Source organism: Camelus bactrianus, chromosome 7 (genome assembly GCF_048773025.1).
Source record: "Camelus bactrianus isolate YW-2024 breed Bactrian camel chromosome 7, ASM4877302v1, whole genome shotgun sequence".
Taxonomy (NCBI): domain Eukaryota; kingdom Metazoa; phylum Chordata; class Mammalia; order Artiodactyla; family Camelidae; genus Camelus; species Camelus bactrianus.
The window spans coordinates 49,636,418-49,657,657 of NC_133545.1; the positions used below are offsets into that span (position 1 = coordinate 49,636,418).

General features: G+C 37.0%; 1 protein-coding gene across 10 annotated transcripts in view; it reads right to left on the reverse strand.

Moving 5' to 3' along the window:
• The window catches only part of HDAC9 (histone deacetylase 9), an 819,260-nt gene that overhangs the window by 319,794 nt on the left and 478,226 nt on the right, over positions 1-21,240 (reverse strand). For 7 of the 10 annotated variants that reach the window (XM_074367374.1, XM_074367375.1, XM_074367376.1 and 4 more), the window contains 5 exons: positions 20,813-20,944; positions 15,550-15,665; positions 5,762-5,887; positions 2,793-3,003; positions 2,100-2,317 (listed from right to left, as the gene is read on the reverse strand). In XM_074367374.1, the coding sequence (XP_074223475.1) occupies positions 2,100-2,317; positions 2,793-3,003; positions 5,762-5,887; positions 15,550-15,665; positions 20,813-20,944 (803 nt within the window). The remainder of the gene's footprint in view (positions 1-2,099; positions 2,318-2,792; positions 3,004-5,761; positions 5,888-15,549; positions 15,666-20,812; positions 20,945-21,240) is intronic. The other 3 variants (XM_074367383.1, XM_074367381.1, XM_074367380.1) reach the window with 2 other exon arrangements.

Sequence of the window (21,240 nt, forward strand, 5' to 3'; positions counted from 1 at the left end):
TATATACTTGGAGAAAAGCCAACTGGAGACCTGCTTGAGTAATCTAAACACCCAAGTTGAGAGAGGTTAATATATAAAGATCAGCCTTGCACTTTGAAGTTTTCTGGGCTTCATTTTGCCTAATTAAGACAAGATTTAATAATCAAACCACTGTACAAACATGTACCTAAAAGTAAAAGTTTGTTTCTAATTTTGGGAAGAATTCTTAACAGATTCCAAGGAATCAGCTCCACATGGGAGAAGGTCTCTGATAAGATTTGCTTTTCTCATTGCTAAAATGCAAATGCCTGCTTTCTGTCTTAGTTTCTTCCACATGACTGAGGTTAGCATCTGCCTGTCAAAGTCTCGAGTGTGATACTAAAATACAAAGATTCTGCTATTAGCATACCACCTGAGTCTGAAGCAGTGGCAACTTGAGGTCATAAAAATGGGTTCCAAAATATTCTTAAAGTATTCATAGAAATCATCTGCAGATGATGATTTCAAAGGGATCAATTTACCTATAATAGAATATACACATCCATATATTTCTAGGAAACAGAACTGAGTAGCAGAAAGTATACCTACAATCCAATACTATTTTTATAAATGAACCTAATTCCAAATCAAAATATTATGAGGTGAAAAGTAGAATTCCCAGTCATTCCTTTCACACTGGACAATGTTCTAAGAATATCTGGTAGCTTTAAGCAGTGTTGAGATACCACAAAACAAACAAACCAACCTAACTCTACCATACCATAGCAAATATATGCAGAGTGTCATTCAGGTCAAGGAGTAATATGTCATCATACAAGAAGAAAGGTGGGTGTTCTCTGGGAAGACTGACTTCACACAAAATAATTCGATAAATTTAGAGAAATGCTGTAGCAATAAAATTCATCTGATATAGAGTCTGAAAAACAGTAAAATACGGTCTGCAGTATAGCAAACGACGACAGGAGAGGCAGTTGGTACTGCCGACCACCCCTTCCCATCCCCCCGTATCATCTTAGAAAGTTGCAAAGAGTTGGGCTAGAGAATTTCTGTTCAGTACTGCGGTCTTTGGCCCATGCTCCCTTCATGGCTCTGCCGTGTTAAAATGGAGGCCAAAGAGAGAAAATCTCTAACCCCACCTGCAATAAGGTGAGCACGTGATAAAGACCCCTTCTTTTGCTATTGTAAAGATGATTAGACCACTGCCAACAAGGTTTTATTCATATCAGTGCAATAAAGCATTTAAATACTAAGCAAATTTTTAGCTATCCATTTATCAGTAAATGGGACATTGTTGCTCAATATAATGCCTCTAGAAGATATCTGTAGGTGATACAACAACAAAAGAGAATGGATAGAATTTTGAAATTCAGGACCTTAACATTTTCCAGGAATGAGAGGATTCTGCTTTGTAAGCCTCCCATAGCAGAAAGTAGTGGCAAAACTGTCCAGACCAGTTTTGCTTACAAATTGATTAAAAATGCTTTACTGGCCTGTCTGACACCATTATATGGCAATGACTGTTTCTTTGTGGTTGCCTCGGCAGGAGAGCTCCCAAGGATGTGGTGTGATACAGGCATTCGCTGTCCATTTCAGCCACAATAAGGCTGCCAGAAAGAAACTACCACCAGTTTCTGAGAAACTGCTTCAAACACTGTTTGGAATGAAGTAGGGCATATGAAAAATAAATATAACGTGGATACATACAAGTTGCTGAGAAATACCTAACCGGCTGACCCTGTCATATCTGCCAGCACCTGTGCAAACTTTTTGAAATGTCAATCTACCACATTCAACTCTGTCTCAAACCTTTATTGCAATAACAAAAAATGAGGCTCTGAACACATATGCCTGTATGTGCTTATATATTAAAATATGTACCCAATCACAGAAGGCTTTCTAATCTAGGGCCTCAATTTTGCTACAAATGTCCTGTGCATGTAATGAGAGTGAAAACACTGATAATGTGATGGTGTCCTTGAGGCGGGACAGCAAGCCAGGAGGGCAATCTCCCTTTGACTCTGATGCATGCCAACATTCTCTCCTGCACGCCCACGTCAGTGACCAGAACCCCGGTTCCCATACTGGTGATTACGACACTGTGACTCGGCTTGGGGACTTACTTTGTTCATATGGATCTGCTGCTGGTATTGCTTCTGCTTCTCCAGGAATTGCTGGTGTTGCTGCTGAATGACCAGCTGAGCCAACGTGCTCTGAGGCAAAGGTGCAGACTGGGTTCGATTCAGGGGTCTGTGACGGGGTAATTTGTGGGTACCTCTAATGCCAGGTGAAATTCTCTCTTTTGTTGCCAAGGGAGACTGAGGATGTAAGGGAACTCCACCTGAAAGAAAATACAAATATTATATGTATGTATGTTTGTATGTATGTTACACACACACACACACACACACACACACACACAGCTTAAGAAAAGACAAGAAGGCACAGAAAATAGACCTGGGATAAGTTCTATGACAAATGGTATACTACTGGGCAAATATCAGAAGGCTGGGTTGGGTGGGGTGAAGGACTAAGTCCCAAAGCACGGGTCAGACGAGCGTCTGACTAATGACTCACCAGTAGTCCACTCTAGTATGTAGGAAGGTTAAATAAGGTGAGTTGCTTTTTTTTTTCCCCCTTAGGGATCCAGAGAAATAAACAAGGATAACTGCCTTTCCCACAGTACTAGGTATCAGGGAGACCTTTGCATGACACTGTAAATCTTTACTAGGTCTTGAATTACAGAGACTCTACATTGGATTGCTTATAAAAGGAAAGCCCTAAAACAACTTGCAAATGGCACCATCATGACTTACCAGCCACAAGGAGCTTCTGCTGTCGCATTTGTTCCTTCAGTAATAAATGCTGCAGGAGAGCTTGGTGGCTGCTGTTGGGCTTTCCCTCCAAAGTGACATGGGGATGGCTGGAAGATGATGCGATGCTGCCCCCGTACTGCCCGGGCAGAGGGACGCCTGGCCTGAGTGTCTGCGTCTCACACTTCTGTTTTTCTTTGAGTGAATTTGAAGGCTGTGTTGAGAAATAATAAAGACGTTAATCCATTTTCATCCATAAAGGTCATTAGGTCTGTAAATCATTAGATTAGTTTCTTATTCCATAATTTGCCCCCCACTGAAAAAAAAAAAAAAACACCTCATCTTACCCAATGGCTGACTAGGGAAAATGGGTAACAGCATGTGTTTTGAACTAAGTGAATTAACAAAGGAGAAACAAAAATAGACCTGAAGCACTAGAGACACGTTAGTACTGGGTATCACTATACTGCACCCCAAATAAAACTTTTTTTAATCTTAAAAAGGATGCGCTTTCAGGCTTAATAACTGGGAAGTTTATTTCTAAAATATTTTAATATACTTCTTAAGTAAAAGGTATATTGGAAAAGTAAAATTTATTCAAATTGCTAAACTAATGACCACACAATAGGGATTAAGAAACTGGAGATAAAATGGTCTGTAATTTTAGAGTTTCAAGTAGAAGGAACAATTCACCCTTTCTCTCTATGTTGTCTAATATGTTCACAGAGCTGTGGGTTTTCAGTATTTAATTTTTAAAATAAAATTCTTCAGATCACTCAATGAAAGATCATGAAAATATGCAGGGTTTGATTTAAACGTGTATTTTATATTAATTCATAACAGATCCCCAAATCTCTAAATATTGAAAATGACACTCCAGATACTTTTGTTTAATAAAATAAACTACAAGTGAAATTAGATATCAAATAAAAAGGCTATTAAGAACTTGAAATATATGATAACACAGTAATAAGGCAATAATAATTATATCATCAATAGTAATACTGAATGCTCCTATTCAAAGAATTTAATGAATGGTGGTCATTTTAGTATTACAAAAGCAGAAGTCTAATACCTCAAAATTATGTGGCATGTTTCTTTTCAAAACTCATGTTTCATCTTCCAAAATTGCTGTGCACTAGGGAGGCAAAGCAATTTTCAGTGATGGAGAAATTGAAGGACAAAGAGGTAAATGGTTTGTCTTAGTCACACAGCAAGTCAATGTAATGTTTAATCTAGAAGTGATTCCTTCTCCTGGCCTCTTTTCTTAAAATTTCCCACTACTCAGTGGGGAAATAGAATATTAGAGATTCCTTTGCCAAAGCAATGCTCAGCTTGAAAAATTAATTATGATGGCCTCATCCGCACCAAAATGGAAGCAAAGAAAAATGAAACTTCAATCCAAACCACACTGGTTTATTCATCCAACGGTACCAAATTGTATTACCATTGAAACATTAAATGGTCTGGCTTTTAGTACTTGGTCCTTTGGGAAAAAAATTCTCCCTGACCACATTAAAAGTGGTGTATGTTTGTGTTAGCTGGTAGCAGTGACTTAAAACATGCAAAAAAGAGTGGAAAGAAAATGTCTATTCTCATGTCATAAGTTTTGGTGTTAGTATTTGTTTATCATCAGAAGAGACAGGAAAAAAATAGGAATATAAGAAAATTTTTAGTAAGTGAAGGTTCGAAAAATATCATCCATAAATATTTATGTTTTGTTTCATCCCTAAATCCTTTTTTCTTTTCACTAGAATCAATTGTTTACAAATGCTTCATATGGAATTTCAAGGGCATGGCTGAATTTGGTGTTTTTTTAGCCTTTCTTCTTCAATCCCCAAATATAAAACAACATCCAAGTTCTGCTTTCTCCTCACTGGTATAAGATTACTGTATCACATAATATAACATTCCACTCTATTAAAAATACCAAACATATCACAATCATAAAATTTATCATTGAAAAATGTCAGTATAGGTGTGCTTGTGCATAAATTAGCATACCATATACAGGTCTTATATTCTCAGAATAAATTAGTCACCGAATGGTCAACTCTTTATAATTTCCTGATGTGGGCATATTATAAAAGATGTGACTTTGACAAGCTGGACTCAGTAGAAGACTCGTATCTAAAAACTGGCAAAATTGGTGCCAAGGGTTGAAATAAATTTCTCTTTAAACCAAATGTATCATATGACCTCTGCATAAGTACAATTTAATTTACTAACCTTTCACGGATGAATTATTCTAAGTAAAGTTTACAAATCTCTTACAAGGACTTAAATTTACATTATTTTAGGGAATATGTACAAAATAATTATAGCCGTCTTCAGCTAGTAGGACAATTACCTCCAAAAGATCCTATTTCAGTTGGCAGGACTTTTAAAGTAATTGATTCATTTTGAATCTCCAGGGAGGAGTTTAATATTGTTCTTAGAGAGGTTTTCCAGATATGTATTCTTCAGTACCACAGAGTCAGTAACCTAAATTCTCAAAATAAAGTCATTCACAAAATAAATCCTTTAAACATTTGCTGCTGTGCTTTAGAAGCTGCACCACTCAGCACTGGCCTGAGCTGAGTTCCAGGTCTGCTTCTTTCAGGGTCTGTGATCTTGGGCTTTTAAGCATTCCAACTCTCAGCTGCTGCTTCTGTAATTTTTGTGGCCTGTAATCTCTGTTTCATGGGATACTTGTATGGAGCTACCAAAATACTATATCTGGGGAGTGCTTTCTTTTTTTTAAAGTTATAAAGCATTATACAAATGTTAGTTACTAATTTTATGGATTAGGTGACCCAGTATAATTCTTTAATGTGATATTAAATTGAACATCTTTGAACAACTCAGCAAACAGTGAAGAAGTAGACTCTACCAAGTTTCTCTCAAGTCTAAGTATACAACAAATGAATGAGAGTTCCCCTATGGAAAACATCCTTTAAGCTGCTTTGGGCTGTTGCAGTGGAATGACTTACATTGAGCTGGGCTGGCACTGCTGGAAGTCCCAAGGTAATGTTGGGCAAAGAGGGAGAGGTATAAAGACTTAGCAGGTTCATGGAATCTTCGTGAATTAGAATGCGTTGCTGGGAAACCATTTTCTGCTAAAAAAAAAAAAAAAGTAAAAGAAGTGTCTCAAAATATTACAATATCCCAATTTTTACTGTAATATTTATATTTCAGAAAATAGGTTTATATTACTGTAATCTGTTAAAACATTTAAGAATTTTAATTAAAAATTTATAAGCATTTTATGACTTCTATATCTAAAAGTTGTATGTAGCAATTTAAAATTAAAATTTTCTTTATCAGATATAATTATAATATCTGAAGAAAGAGCTTCTATGCTCATTTTGCAAAATTCATTTTTAAAATTCTATTTTTATGGAATATAATCAGTGTGTTTGTCATTAATTAGTAAAGTACAACAGTAAACTGGGTAATTCTTATGAGGATACGTAGTTTTTTGCATTACTGACTAATGAATATGTACATAATGTGCTATAGTCATTCTCTTCATATGGATTAAACATCATTTTGCTGATGGGAAAACTCACACAAGAAAGTTTTAGATTAAATATCACCATATAGGACTTCAACAATAATTAATCCTGTCTTTTTTTTTTAACATATGATTTATTTATAGACATCTCTGTGTGGTGTTTTTTAGATCATTTGTATTCAGAAACCAAAGTAAATGTTAAAATGTTCTGAGTTCCCTGTGCCACAATAGCCTTCATTTACACTGAAATACCTTGAACATTTTGGCATTACAGTCCTCTATACAACAAATACTTTTTTTTAAACCAATACTAAGAGTCATGTTTTCCCACATGTGGCCTAATATGGTTGCTTGAATTACATTTTCTGTTTAACTCTTGCTTCCCTCCCAGAACTCTTATACAATAAGAGTTACAAAGGTCTTATTAGACTAAGGAACTCTGGCCTGATATGGTCCCCAAGGGAACAACATCCCTGAAAAAGAATACTCCATGTAACAGTATGACACAGTCACTGCTTTCTTCCCAAACAAAAAGCATATGGGACTCCAATAATAGACCACCTCCAAGAGGGATATTGCACACACGGGCTTTGACTAAAGTAAATATAATAACTTGTCAAGTATGTTTGGGGGAGCTGTAGATTTTCCCCTGGACAAACCTGGGATATCAATTAACTGGGGAAAATATCATGTGCTAATACAATGCGACCTCAGAATGTCACTGAAGAGTGATGCGCCACCAAAACACAGGATGTTATTCCAAAACATCACCTCAGTCATACGTTTGTTTGGAGATGAGTCGTAGCCTTAACATAATAAGAGCAGAAGGCTAAAGGTGGACTTTTCTCACTGCAACTTGGAATTCCAAACTAACTCAGAGTTTGTTTTTTCTCAAAAGAAAAAGTCAGATAGTTGTGCATGAAAAGCAAGAAGTACGTGGAAACTTTCAACATTACATTGAGTTTATCTGCAACCCTTTACCAAATAATTCAAGTTGTCTAAAACCCATGAAGATTTTTGGAAAAGAGTTTATCATCACCATGTGTGAGATTGCAATTTTACTTTAGGAGCTATCAACAACAGTTGCATACTTGCCCTAATTAAAAAAGACAAGCTATTTTACTTACAGTAATACATTTTATTATAAATTCTAAGTGTAGAATATATACCTGAACGAGAACAAAAAGAATGTATGAGGAAGTAAAAATATTTTAACTAGCTGACTGGCAGCAAGCAGTAATTTATAATCGAAGGGTATTCTATGTGTTTATCTGTATTCATGGAACAGAAATGAACGTGGAAAAATGAGCACTTTAAATCATGCCCAATATGCATCCAAGGTTATATCCGCTTCTCATAGCACTGAGTCTTGACGTGCACTGGGGGAATGACACCAAAAGTTACCACAACCTCACAAAATAGATCATCTTCGTTTTCCAGACAGAACTTGTGCAATATCCTCCTACCTCATCATAGGAAGCAAACTTATCTCAAAGCGGGAAAAATGTTTCTTCTCAGGTGTGATCCTGGCAGCACAAACTTGCTGCTCACACGGGCTCTGACTGAAGTGAAGGGATGCGGGAACACTCTTACTATTGGATTTTCCCCTGTAGTTTCCTCTCAGCACTGAGTGGCTGCATTTCAGCACCTACCACGTGCCAAGCCCCATGCTGGAGAGGTTTTAGAGGTGTACCTTTCTCCACAGGCGCCCTCCAGCAACCACTGTGCTCATCCTGGGTGAAGAAACTGCACGATTTCCCCCATTCTGGTTCCCTGTGGGACCAGCAACAGAACTTTGAAATCAGCCGAGGCTGTATGGTTTGTTGTCAGGTACTGCTGCAGAAGCTACACACCACTCTGCAGCCACGGCTGAAGGACGAGGCGACCATAAAAAAGCATGGAGAAGGGGAAGCTCGAGAGAAGAAGAGGAAGCAAAGTCAGGCCCTGAGACTTACGGAAAAGAATAAAAGTGTACAGCCCAGAGCCAGCAGGCCTGGCACAAGAAAAAAGCAAATGCCCCAGCGACTCTATAGACATGAGGATCTTCAAGTCATGGAGATAATTTCTGAGGAAGGAAGGAAAGAGTGGAGTCCCCCAAGCTCACTAGGTATAGCTGGTTCTTCCCACAGAGACTGACTGATACATCTCATGCCACAGAACTTCAGAGTCTTGGACGTTACTTAGTTTATTTCCTTCAATTTACAGATAAGGAAACAAGCACAGCATTGACATAAATTCCAATGGAGAAAATTGCCAATGACTCAACAGACCTGAAAAAATGTTTTCCTCCAGTTATTTTCTTTAAATATAACTTTCATCATACTATATTGTTCTTTTAATTTGACTTTTTGATAAGAGCAGTCTATCTGTCCCAGATTGATGTTTCTTAATAAGAAAGTGGAGCTGTATTGTACACTGCTAAGAGTGCAGACACACTTGAAAGCCGGGTGAACAGTGGTGAGAGGGACCATCTCAGAGACAATGCAGGATCGTGGCCAGTATTCTTGCAAGGCTGGAGGGTTACCCCACCTTAGCATTGCTGTGAACTCACAAGTATTTCCAGGCAAGGCCAGGATTTTTCCAGGAAGTAGTTTTGAAATGGATCCAGCCCTTAAATCACTGCTGTGCTAAAATGCCAACATTTCACATCTTAGAACATGGAGAAGATGGTTCTAATCTAAAAGGTTTTCAGAACCAGAAACTACTGCTACAGTTAGATAAAACGGAAGTATGAAATGTACAAATGGCTATCACTTAGCATTCATGAAACAATTAAATGAATAACAATTAAATTAGATTAGCGAGGCAGTATTGAGGTACACAAAGATGCCCTACACCACAAAAGTTCACATGCTACTCAGGTGCACAGAAAAGCAGAGAACTAATGCTAATGACCTAAAATAATTACTATAATCAGAATAGGGTTAAAACACTTCAATGGCATAGAACAGGTTGTCAATTTTAAACTAGGCTTTGATGAGTAACTAGCATTTTCACCAGAAAAAGCATGATGTTGGGAAAAAAATTTGACTGAGCCGAGTGCTGGGGCAGGGGAGGCCTACCTATTTTTTAATCATGACCTTCAAATTTTAATTAGTTTTCTTACCATCATGGCAATTGGAACTCTATCTTGTGGACACTATTTGAAATTAAGATGAATAAAATACACAAACTAAAAAATTATATGTCTCTCAACAGAGCTATTTATTTAGCCACTGAAATGAAGAAATTAATTTCAATCAAAAAATTCAAAATCTCTTAACAAAATGGATACTGGCAAAAATGAGAACAAAAGACAATGTTAAATGTTACAGGAATTTAGAAAAGTAAAAATCATCACACATTATTGGTGGGACTATAGGCTACTACAGCAATTCTGGTGAACAATTCAGCACTATACACCATGACCCAGAGATTCTTCTGTGGGAATTGATTCTTCAAGAAATTTTCTCATTAAGCTCAAGGGTGATGAATGTGGATATATACGGAAGCATTTTTTAGTGGTGGCTGAGAACTGGAGGCCACTGGGGCATCCAACTGGGGAATGGCCTGGAGAATGGGTAGGTAAAATGGAGCAGTGCCCGCCATGGATTACTGTGGGGATTAAAAGCATACTATTAGGTATATGCATCCATTACGGCACGACTAGCTCTAAAAACAATGCTTACTGATAAAAGTAAGAATGGAATGAGATTGATTAACGTCACACCACTTACACCTATTAAAATTCATGAGCACAAAGCAAAAAATCTGTATGTGATGTTAAGAACCTGTGCAAAGAAAACTACAGGAGAAAATGACTGCCTGTGGAGGGAAGGAAAAGGGAAGTGGGGACAGGAGATACCAAGGAAGGAAGAAAGGGAGGGAGGGAGCAGAATAGCTTTCTTAATCTTAAGACAAAGAAGTCAAGTCAGGTGACCCTTGACAGAATACTAATATGGAATCTCTCACTTTTTAAGACACTCATAGAAAAAGAGAATTTAGAATATTCAAGTTACTGCATGTTCAAAATTACCTACAACATGCATGAGCATCAGAAAAAGAATGTAAGTATCCACAAGGCTTTGGTGAGCAGCAGTCTGGACTGGTGTAAAGGAGTGTGGTCCAAGCATCCTGCATTGAGCTCTACCACTACTCACTGCCCTGTGATTCTGGGCAGATGCCTCCCTTCCCTGGACATCAGATCCTTCAGCCTAAGACTGGCACACATCTGACTAGATCTAATAGGTAATACCTGCTCCATTATTAGGGTGGCATCTGAGCCTCAATCTACTCTGGCTTTAAAAGGTTCCAAATCCCCAAATCTAGGCTATTCAAATAAAAAGATGAACCATGTTAAAAACAAACAAACAAACAACCCCCCCATCATTTAATGTTTGCCAATGGCTTTCTTAGTATTTTTCAAGTTAGTATTTATTTTCTACTCTTCTTTCAGACAGCTGATGGAAAATTAAAATCTCCGTGTGCTGCGTAATTTTTGTAGGCAGTAAAAATCTCTAAGTTTTCATTTTTACTGGACACCAAAGAATGTATTACTATAAAATGGTCCGGAGACAAAAAAAAATTATTGTTTGAGGGGGCTTCCTTTGCATTTAGAAGTCACTGATGTTTTATTAAAGGTCTTGGTTTACAATATTGACTCATGTTATTCCTAGTAAAGGATTCTTTTGTCATAGCAACCTCCTTTCCCTTGGGGGTTGAGGGGAGGAATGTCTTATTTGCAGTCATCTAAAACCAGAGCTCTACACCCACTCAGAAAGGAGCATAACATTTACAGCAAATGTCACAACAACTATTATGAAACAATAGGCAGATGAGTCATGTGAGATCGGGGCAAAACAAGAGACATTTCAGATGATTTTAGAGTACTTAACCTTATTATTAGAATCCATTTTAAAAATCATTTGTATCTGCTGGAAAAAAATTATTTAAAAAAAACAGCATAGCAGAGCCAGCCACTAATGTTCAACTAGAAATAAACCAGCTTCTTGGCTACTGTTAAAATAGCTATCAAATAAATCTGCCAAATCTAAAATAATGGTGTTGATATTCATGGAAAAGTATTTGAACCCACAGGCCCACAGTATTAACAATAAAGTAACTAGATAGGTAAAGACATCTCTGACTGGAGTTGGAAATAGAAACTCCTGAGGTTTCAGCTCCCCAACCAAGTTTACGTAAAGCAAGTAGCTCCAGCAATCTGAGTTCAGGACTGAGCATATGTAAGAAATAGAAGAAATGGAACAGAAGTTGGTCAGAGCAGATGGAGACTCACTCTCATATGAGATTTGCTGGCTTAAAGACAAACATACTAATGAGTTTTCCCTACTAGAAGTCAGTATTGATAACAACAAAAAAATGAACTTCCTTCCCACTTCACAATTTACCACCTGCCTTCCGAACATTGATTCCCTACAACAAAGCTGTTGGGGTAGGTATTACTACCTTACTCTGGATAAGGAATCTGAGGTTCAGGGCAAGCTCAGGGACTTAACCAATGATGACAAAGCAGCTGGCTTTAGAGCCGGGTTCCCGGGGAGCCTTCTGAATGGAAGACCCATACATTGGAATTCACTGTGCTGTTTCCTCAGCCTGGACTTAAGAGCAAATTCTCCTCCTGTTCTGTCTTAACCTTTATCTAAACGATGTAGAACACATGAATTATATGAGAGAAAATTTTCTTTCTGCCTAAGCCTTAAGATCCACCTTACTTTCCTATTTCCTAAGCAGAAAAGGGAGTAGAATCCCATTCATTTACATGGGATCTGAAAGAATTAGGTGACATACTTTTCTACTTCCAGGTCACAGAATAGAGCTGGTTCAAATGTACACTGTTATACTATTATAAAATGAAAACTCACCTACTTTGCAAAACTTTGATGCTTAAGCATCAAACAAAATAAGCCTACTTTGTAAATGGTAAAGTATGCAACTAATTTAGTTTTTGAAAGTGTAATGATATAAATTTTTCAAACCCTCCAAATATTTCTGTGGATATTAAATTATATGCTTTTATTAATCTTAGAAGATGTCTATAAAAATCATACTAACTTAAAATAATCATTAATCAAGAACTGGCTGAAAAAATTGTTTTTCCTCTTTTCTCTAGTTTAGGTGGAAGTATTTGGTGTTACAAAGCTAGGATATTAATTTGCTGACGGTTTCAGTCTGAATTCTGCTGTCTCCTCACCTCTCCAGAATGAATTATGCTGCAGACCTCTGTAAATGCAACGCAGCAAAAAACCACATGTTAGCCATCAGGGTGGAATTTTTTGTTCTGGGCCACGGAGGGGCTACCCATCAGTGCATAAAGGTCTGCCCACCTGGCCTTTTGGATCATAGTTCAGGCACACAATTAATTCATTATGAGGTAAGTCACAGCTTGCTTTTGAACTAGTCTTTCCAGCTTTGGAGGTGAATGTCCTGTCACTGACCTGAAGAAATACCTCTACTCTTCCAAACTCCATTAAATCACATTTCCTTCTGTTTTTTTTTTTTTTTTTTCCCTACTAGTGGGGGTGGAAGGAAAGGTTTGTAGAGACAGAATATGTTCAACAATTAGCTGAAAAGCTGGGGCATCTAAACAGATATTTTTCAGAAAAGGTTTTAGGAGTAAAACAGATTAAATAATATAAGCAAATTCTTTTATTTACATTCTCCACTGTGTATATTTTGAAATTTAAAGACAAGGTCACACAATCTGGGATGTGCAATTATTTAACAGGTTTTTTAAAAAACCTGAAGTAAGGAGAAAAATCTCACTTTTTTCTATTTATTTCCAGTCTCGTATATATATTTATTTCTTGGTTGTTTCTTTATGTTGTACTAGGTACTGTATGCATAAATTTGTATTTATAATGAAGGGATATATAAATATATCTTCCTCTCTAACAACAAACCATGTCCCCCATCCCCTTCCTACCTCCTGAGAGGTAAACACCGTGCTAAATTTTGTGTTCATCACTCCCTTGCATTTTTAAAATATACTTTTACTACATATGTTTTTCTGAACAAAATATTACACTGATGTTTCTGAACTTAAAAAAATACTATCAAGCTGTAAGTGATCTTCTGCACCTTTTTGCACTAACAATGCATTTCTAACAATCATAAATGCTGTTGAATAAATGTAGTTTAGTGTGTTGTTTTCGTTTTCCAAGGATTCAGAATTCATCCAGAACCTATTTAGAACCCAGATCCTTAAGCATTTCTGCTACTGAATCACATTCTTCAAACTGAGAGGAAACGGAAATGTAAAGTTTTTAGAAGTATTTGTGACCAAGTTGTTCTTTTTTTTGGAAATTGATTAAAAGTTTGCAAATAACTGACTGATACTGAAATATAATTGCACTAACAGAAATACAATACCTATAACCAATTGTTCAAGAATTCCACTTACATCTATGGCCACAGATATATGTGAAGTATTTATTCCATCTGGTATCATGTTTCAGAAAGAAAAATGAAAAAGAGAAAGAGGGACACCAGAATGGTAAGAAACAGGAAAGAGATGGAGGACTGGAGATAATGTAGAGGCTTGAATTGTTATTCTTCAAATAGCTGAAAGATGATCATAACCATCTATCTATTCTGCTCATTTTCCTTGGAAAACTGAGGGAAAATTTTTAAATCCTGAATGAATGTATGTATATTCCTTTAGAAAGGATTTACATTTGCTTTTCCAGATATCCAGGACACTCCAAATCTGGGGCACTTTAAACCAAATTAAGAGTTTGACGTTACATAAATCTGGGCTACAACTTTACACAAGAACTAGTTTTTGATCACTTCTCAGGGAGAGTCTGGCCCTGCCCTGGTCTGCATCAGGACACCTCTGGGGAATGAGGGACTCACCAGTGTAGCACAGATACTGGTCTTTGGCATCCTGGCTTATTGTCTGGATGCTCTCCTATTAGATTAGCCTCTTTGGTCAGTACAGGGCTTTGCCTCCTCTCTCCTGAGTTACGTGAGGCCCTGAAATCCAAAACTCACGACTCAAGTACACAAACGTCCTCAGAGCAAAAGTGACTTCACTGGCTTTAGTCCTTTCCTTTATTGGGATAAGCTCTGAATTTCTGTTTTCAATTATATTTTGGCCTGATAATTTTATAATTTATAAATAATCTGTTATAAGCGTATGTGTATGAAATCATAAACACAGATTTTGGCATAATGTACAGAAGACATTTCTATCAGTTAAGCTAACTGTCTAAAATGAACTAGGTTGTCTCAGGAGACAGTGAAGTGAGTCCCCTTTAATTAAGAGTGTTCCAGTGGAAGTTTCACAACCATATAACAGGAAAGCTATACAGATGAGTCAAGAATCAGACATTTATTTGATCAGTCCCTTTCAGCCCTGAAGTATCATAACTATAAAATACAAGGGAATAAGCATGTCAGTTATACATGAGAAGTTACTGCACCAGCGTTCCCTGCACAGAGCAGTGCATGGTAAGGAGGTGTTATAATGACAGAAAATAAACCTTAAGAATGTCTATTAATTGATGGTGACTTCAAAACAGCAGATCCCATAAGAGTGGCTGTTTCCAGACTGCTGCCTTTGCTTAGCCTCATGCAGAAACTACTTGGACAAATTCTTACTGATGCCCAAGTTTACTTTCCTCTATCCCTCTATCACTGGTTTCAATAAATCACATGCTGAGAAACAAATGTTAGTAAAGTTGACTGCACACAATCAGAAAAAAAAATCATGTGTTATTTCAGACCAAATTCCTTTAATATTTCGTTTTCCAAGGATAGAGTTCATGTCTTACTTATCTTTATAGCCCCACTGTCAGGCAAAATGACTGGCGTATAGTAGGTCCTCAACAAATGTTTGCTTAGTGGAGTTCTGTGTTCCTTGAATATGATACTCCAACTATTTTTCATTTCTCTTCAAGTCAAATATATAAAACCTGCCTTTCTGGGCTGTTCTTCTGAGAGGTCTGCATGAAGGTTTTTTACTTACTAATGGGTCTCCTTCCATCAGAATAACAAAAACCAAGAACCAAGCAAGACTTCTGAGTTGCACAACTGCTGGGCTGTGTATATTCAGTATCTCTAAGAGTGGTTTTTTTTTTTTGAGGATTACATTTCAGTATTTCCAAACCATTATCAAGTTTACTCAATTCCACACATTACAAATCTATAAGAAAAATAACTAAGAACAGGTGTCTTTCAACTTCAATTCTGAAATACCACTTCGTTTCAGGGGGCTCATCAAGGACTTAATTTTTTAAAGAATCAAGATAATAAGAGCCTTACCTCAGCATGAGGAGTAGGTGGCAAAACGGGAGTCTCATTTTCAGTAACATTTCCAGTTGGCCCGTTGTTTGGTGAACTGGGACCAGACCCAGGTGAACTGCTACTGACTGAGGATTCTGAAAAAACATTGTGAAATACAAATATACTCATGAGAAACATACAAACTGTAGTTACATTCTAAGTGATTAATATACAGCAGCAGACATTGGTTTGTTTCCCCTACATGAATGACAAGCCCCATCTCACTAAAAAACAAAACAAAACAAAACAACCCCCCCCCCAAACCAAAAACAAAACCAAGAAACCGGGAAAATCTTTGGAACATTCCTGAATTTTCATACTAATTTTCTCCCTTTGCTTTCACTGCTAAAACTATAACATACTAGTCAATAATTTCTAGAGAAGTAGAGATTTCCAGTTAGAGAGGATTGTGGAAGCTTTTGATTAGGAAAGAAAATAAAGAAGGTATTCCTCTCTTACTTGCTCTTGAGCTACCATAAAAAATAACAGAAATAGAGAAAATGGGCTTGCATAGTTCATAAAAACATGCCTTCACCATAGGAGGCCTGGAGTCACTCCTGTTGTGTGTGGGAAAATTGCTTATAGGCTGTGTTATAAACTGCTCTTTATTTAATCTACTTAGGCTATACTCTGTTAAAGCACATCTCAGTCAAAGTTGCATGAACAAAATACAATATAAAGTTTGAATGGTCTTGTATAGCATCATCTAATCTTAACTCTACTCAATTTATTTTCTAGAAGGTAGGAAGTTGCCTAAATTTAGTTTGTTAAATTTTAAACACCAATACAACAAGAAACTCATTTTAGCAAGTTAGATAACAGCAATATAGATCATCCCTGTCATCTTCAGATGTAACATTCACACACCTTTCAACTTACAAATTAATGCACTTTCTAAAATACCTAATTAACAAAATATAAGCTTTTAGTTCCCAGAAATACAGCTAAGAGAGGTCATGTTACAAGCCTTGGCAAATTCTCTCTTGAGCTCTAATCGATTCCTTATCACCTTCCGTAGGTCATTCACTTCAACATTTTTCTAGGGGCATCCTTACACCTTGTCTACTCAGTTCTGCACAAATGTTCCTGTCTCATGCTTCTCAAAGACTGACAAGTTCTGGTATGTTTTCCATCAGTGATTTTTCTTGCTCCCTCATGATTTTGTTATCCACACTCTCCTTTCCCATTTCAAAGTTAAAGTATTTCTCTTCCATTCCCCTCTACAATGCTAGCACATTTACTCTCAACCATGACCCCAACTGCTTTAGGACGTTGCTCCATCAAGTAATTTGAATCTCCAGGCCCTCCTTCTCCACTGGCTTGTCTCTCTAGTCTGAAAGCAAGCTAATAACTTGCTTTTACAATGTCTATTCGTTCCTTCAGAACCTAGCAATCTAGCTTGCTCACTGTGGACTGCAACTGTTCTCTCACACTCCCCCAAATTTGAAGGCTTTTGACAAAACAGTTCTCATTCTCCTCATCCTTTCCAATAAAATTCTCCACCTCCATGTCTGTTTTTCCATCTCTCTGGCTTCTCCTCCTTCAACCAATTCTTAAATTGTAGATAATCACCTAAATTTGTGGCTTTATCCCTTTTTTTAGTTCTGTTGTCAAAATCACTCAAAATTATGATATCAACTATCATTTTTAAGCAGAATACTTCCATGAAAGTTATATTTCTTGTCTTTACTTCTCATAAGTTATTGCTTGAATCCCTTTGGAAGGCTGGACATGTTCCAACTGTTTACATGTGTATCAAATTCAATGTATTTTAATATTAAATGTGACCTGTTTATCTCTGTTTATCACTACCCTCTGAGTCATTCTCACTCCCTTTCTAACTCCAAATCTAATTGGTTACTAGGTCATTTTGTTTTCTTCTTTACTTTATTTCTCATCTACTTCTGACTACAATCATTTCAGTTTAATCCCTCAGCCCTCCTTATTCTCTTATGAACTATAGCAAAAGTCTTCTAATATTTCTGAATTGCTACAGTAGTCTTCCCAAACTTTCCTTAAACTTTTGCCAGATGGATCACAGTGGGACAACTTTCACCATGTCCCTCTGCTCCAAAATGGAGCCTAACATTATTTCCTACTATTGCCCTTTCTGAACTCTGCACTCGGTCCAATTTAAGTCACCCACTCTCCGTATGTGCCACTTTCCCACCTCATGCCTTTCTGTCCTCTTTTTCCTCCACCTACTTCATTGCATGCCCAATCCCACCTCTAGGCTCAAAGCTTGGCTCACACACCATCTATTCCCATGCACGGGAGCTCCCAATTTGCAGGCTACTGTAGTTTACCCTTCCTTTTTTGATATTTCTCTACTCAGAAATGCAGTACCAATGGAAAGAATGTGAGACTGGCGACAGAATTCTAATTCTGCCACCTACTTACTGTGGAATTTCATCAAGTTACTGGTTGATTCAGTAACATTCTTAAACACATCTTGCTTACCACCTTTTGGTCTATGTATCTTGCTTACGTTTTGATTAATCTACTTTTTATTTTTGCCTCTTTCTTGTTTATTTTTTTTTAACAAAGAAAATGCACATTAAAAAAATCCTTCAGGAATTATTTCCCCCTGGACTCCTAACTCTTGTCTTTCATCTGTGACTGCACACCGATCTCTCATTAATGTCCCATTTCCATATCCTAGCTTAAAAAAATAAAAACAAAAACTATTTTTTAAACATTCTGTCTTATCAATTTAAAATTATGTTCTTTATGTTATTTTATGTAATATTCATACAGAAGTATTTCTTTATGTAGAAATCACTATGATAAGCACTAGAATTCAAGACAACAAATCCTTTAACAGGATTCTACATCACACTGGGTAGGGTCTGAGAGGGGAGGTAACAACTGATTTTCTGGGAACCCAGAGAAAACCTCAGAGAAGAAATAATATTGCCACTGGGGCTTGAAGAAAAGTAGTTCATGAAGTGGGGGCAGTGAAGCGAGAGTGGAGGAGAAGACACTGCGGGCACAGGGATGTGCCAAGACTTAGAATTTTAAAATAATGTGGCTTTTCTGGGGAGAGGGGCAGAAAACTCTTGCATTTGAAAGAGGAAGGTGACAAGGGGTTCCCATGTCAACTATTGGGAGGAGAGAGGTTTGGAAAAAGCAAACACTGGAACCTCTGAAACAGGAAAGGTAGAGAGACGTAAGAAAAGAAGAGCAAGAGCAGTTGAACTGGATGATGCTATGGTGCTCTCTGACTGGACAGCAAAAGTAATCGGTGTTAAGATTCAAATAAAGCTCACCCTAATTACATGAAACTTGGTGGAGAAAAGGGAAGGATACAGGTGAAGAAAGCTGTCTGTCCACCAGTTCAGATCCTCCAGAGACATTTAGATTAACTGCAACATACCAGTTAAAAATATCTACCAAAGCATCCACAAGTCCCAGCTCACTGAGTAGAAATGTGTGTCTAATAAATGCACAAGTCTTTCTGAATGCACATTATTTCCTTAGATAGAAGGGGAGTTATTACCTCACAAAATTAGAAAGAGAAAATTACGATATTTCACAAATAAAGAATCCAGAGTAGAACTCTAGCAAATCATAACCCTTATTAATGAGAATTAATAATTGCTTGGATAAGTATCGAGCTAAATTTCCACTGAAGAAAGAAAAAGTGACTGTGGGAAAAAAGTTATGATTAAGGAAAAAACATTAATAGGAAAATAAAAAAGAACATTAGAATAAAGAAATATGACCTTAGGTAATAAGATTCTAAATAAAGAAACAAAAAAGTAATGCATGTTTTTCTACTTTCTTCAAGTTTTTCTGTTATGAGAGAACCTATTCTCTCCAATTGGGAAAATCAACTATATCTGGTTAGTCAATTGGTACATTCATTGTTTTTTACATTCATTAAAACAGATTCCCTCCCCAACTCCCCACTCCCATCAAGGACCTCTATTATGAAAACTTACTTCATATTTTTACTTTCTGATATACAAATAAGTTTCTTGAAAAGTCTGTAACTCTAAATTTATAATTCAATTGGTCTAAATTAGTAATTATATTTGATACTGGAAAATAAACTCTAGTAAAATATTTATTTATTTGTGTATTTAATATTTCTTATCCCTCAAGAGAAAATTTTCCCACTAATATTTTTCCTCAGATAAACATATTACTCCATCAGGACTGAATAGGAGACTAAACATTTTTTCCCCGAAGAGCCTGTCAAACTACCAAGTCTCATTAGTATTCTGTACTTTTTCACCTCTACTTCCACAATCTTCTCCATACTGTCTCCCTAAACTAGACACTATCATGATCAAAGAAGATAAAGAAAACAAATAATTTTTAAAAACCTGCTAAGAATAAGATCTGAAGCTGGAGAAATAATACCAACTGACTACATTGGTGGAAGCAGAATTTTCCTCAGGAATGGGGAAAAATGGTTGTAGATTTCCTTCTCTTTACTGATGCAACCAAAGGAAATGACCAGATACAATGCACAGCTCTAAGTAGGTACCCAATGAACAGTAGTCAGTGTTATTATTTTGGCTAGCTTTTTAGTTCTTGTATCCCCAGGTCTTCTCTAATTTCAGACCAGGTACAAATGGGACTAGAGGGCTTTGTAAGACATCAGGTTGAATTTCCTAACCTGTTCACCCTACCACTAACCAGGCAGCTAAAAAAATAAGAACTCTTCCATTTGAGACTAGTGAAAATGACAGTTTCTTTCCCTTCATAAAAGGCAATATATCCCCCTTCTGCCATAAGTCCCAGTTCACTTGTAAACACATAAAGTCATTTATGAGTTCTGTAAATTTGTTGAAAAGTCGAGGTTTTGCTGCTCCACGTGGTTTAATTTTCCCAGATGTATTTTGTACATTCATGTCTGAGTATGGGGGAAATGTTCTTTTTGGACCTCCCTCTGCTCATTTCTGATCAAATTTCATTAAAAGTTATATTCTCCTGGTTGGCATTCCCAAAATGGACTGCCTGTTTCTGAAAAGATGAAGGTGAGCTTTGGCATTCCCTAGTTCTGCCCGGGTTGACACACAGTCCTGTTTTTCATTCATTTCCTGTTTAACACAGTTGGTAAACGCATGGCAAGGTTGACCGAACTACTTGTGAGTTTCCAATATAATTCCCTTTCAAGAACTTTCTCCTTAAAATAGCTTTTAATACACAACAGGTATATTTATTCTAAACTAATTTTTTTCATTCCTACCAGCAGCAGTTTTTAGTGTGTGTCTGCCCACTCCTCAATTACCTGTCACCTCAAACATTCGCTTCTTGAATGAAGTGACAACATTTCCATCCTTCCGCCTGAGTAAGGGGCTGCTTCTCCTCTCTGCCACTTTCTGTTTTAACCTGGACCGCACCTTCAAGTTGGGCTCAGAGGCTGGGGATTGAGACAAAGAAAATAGGTAAAAATTAAAAAATGGAGAGCCAGCTGCTTCTGTGTGTAAAAAAGGGCTCACCCTTTTCTTGGTCCCTTCTCTTCTCAAATTAAAAACCCAAGCATGTAAATAAGGCATTGACTATAAATTAATTAAACAGACAAAGGTCATAATTACTTTTATGAAATGTGTGAAGTGCTTTTCTACTTCTCTAAATGTAAAGAGAAAAGGGAGCAGAAGTATGTTTTCTCCCTATTTTATCTAGCAGAATTGGGATTGTTAATGGGAAGTTAAATGA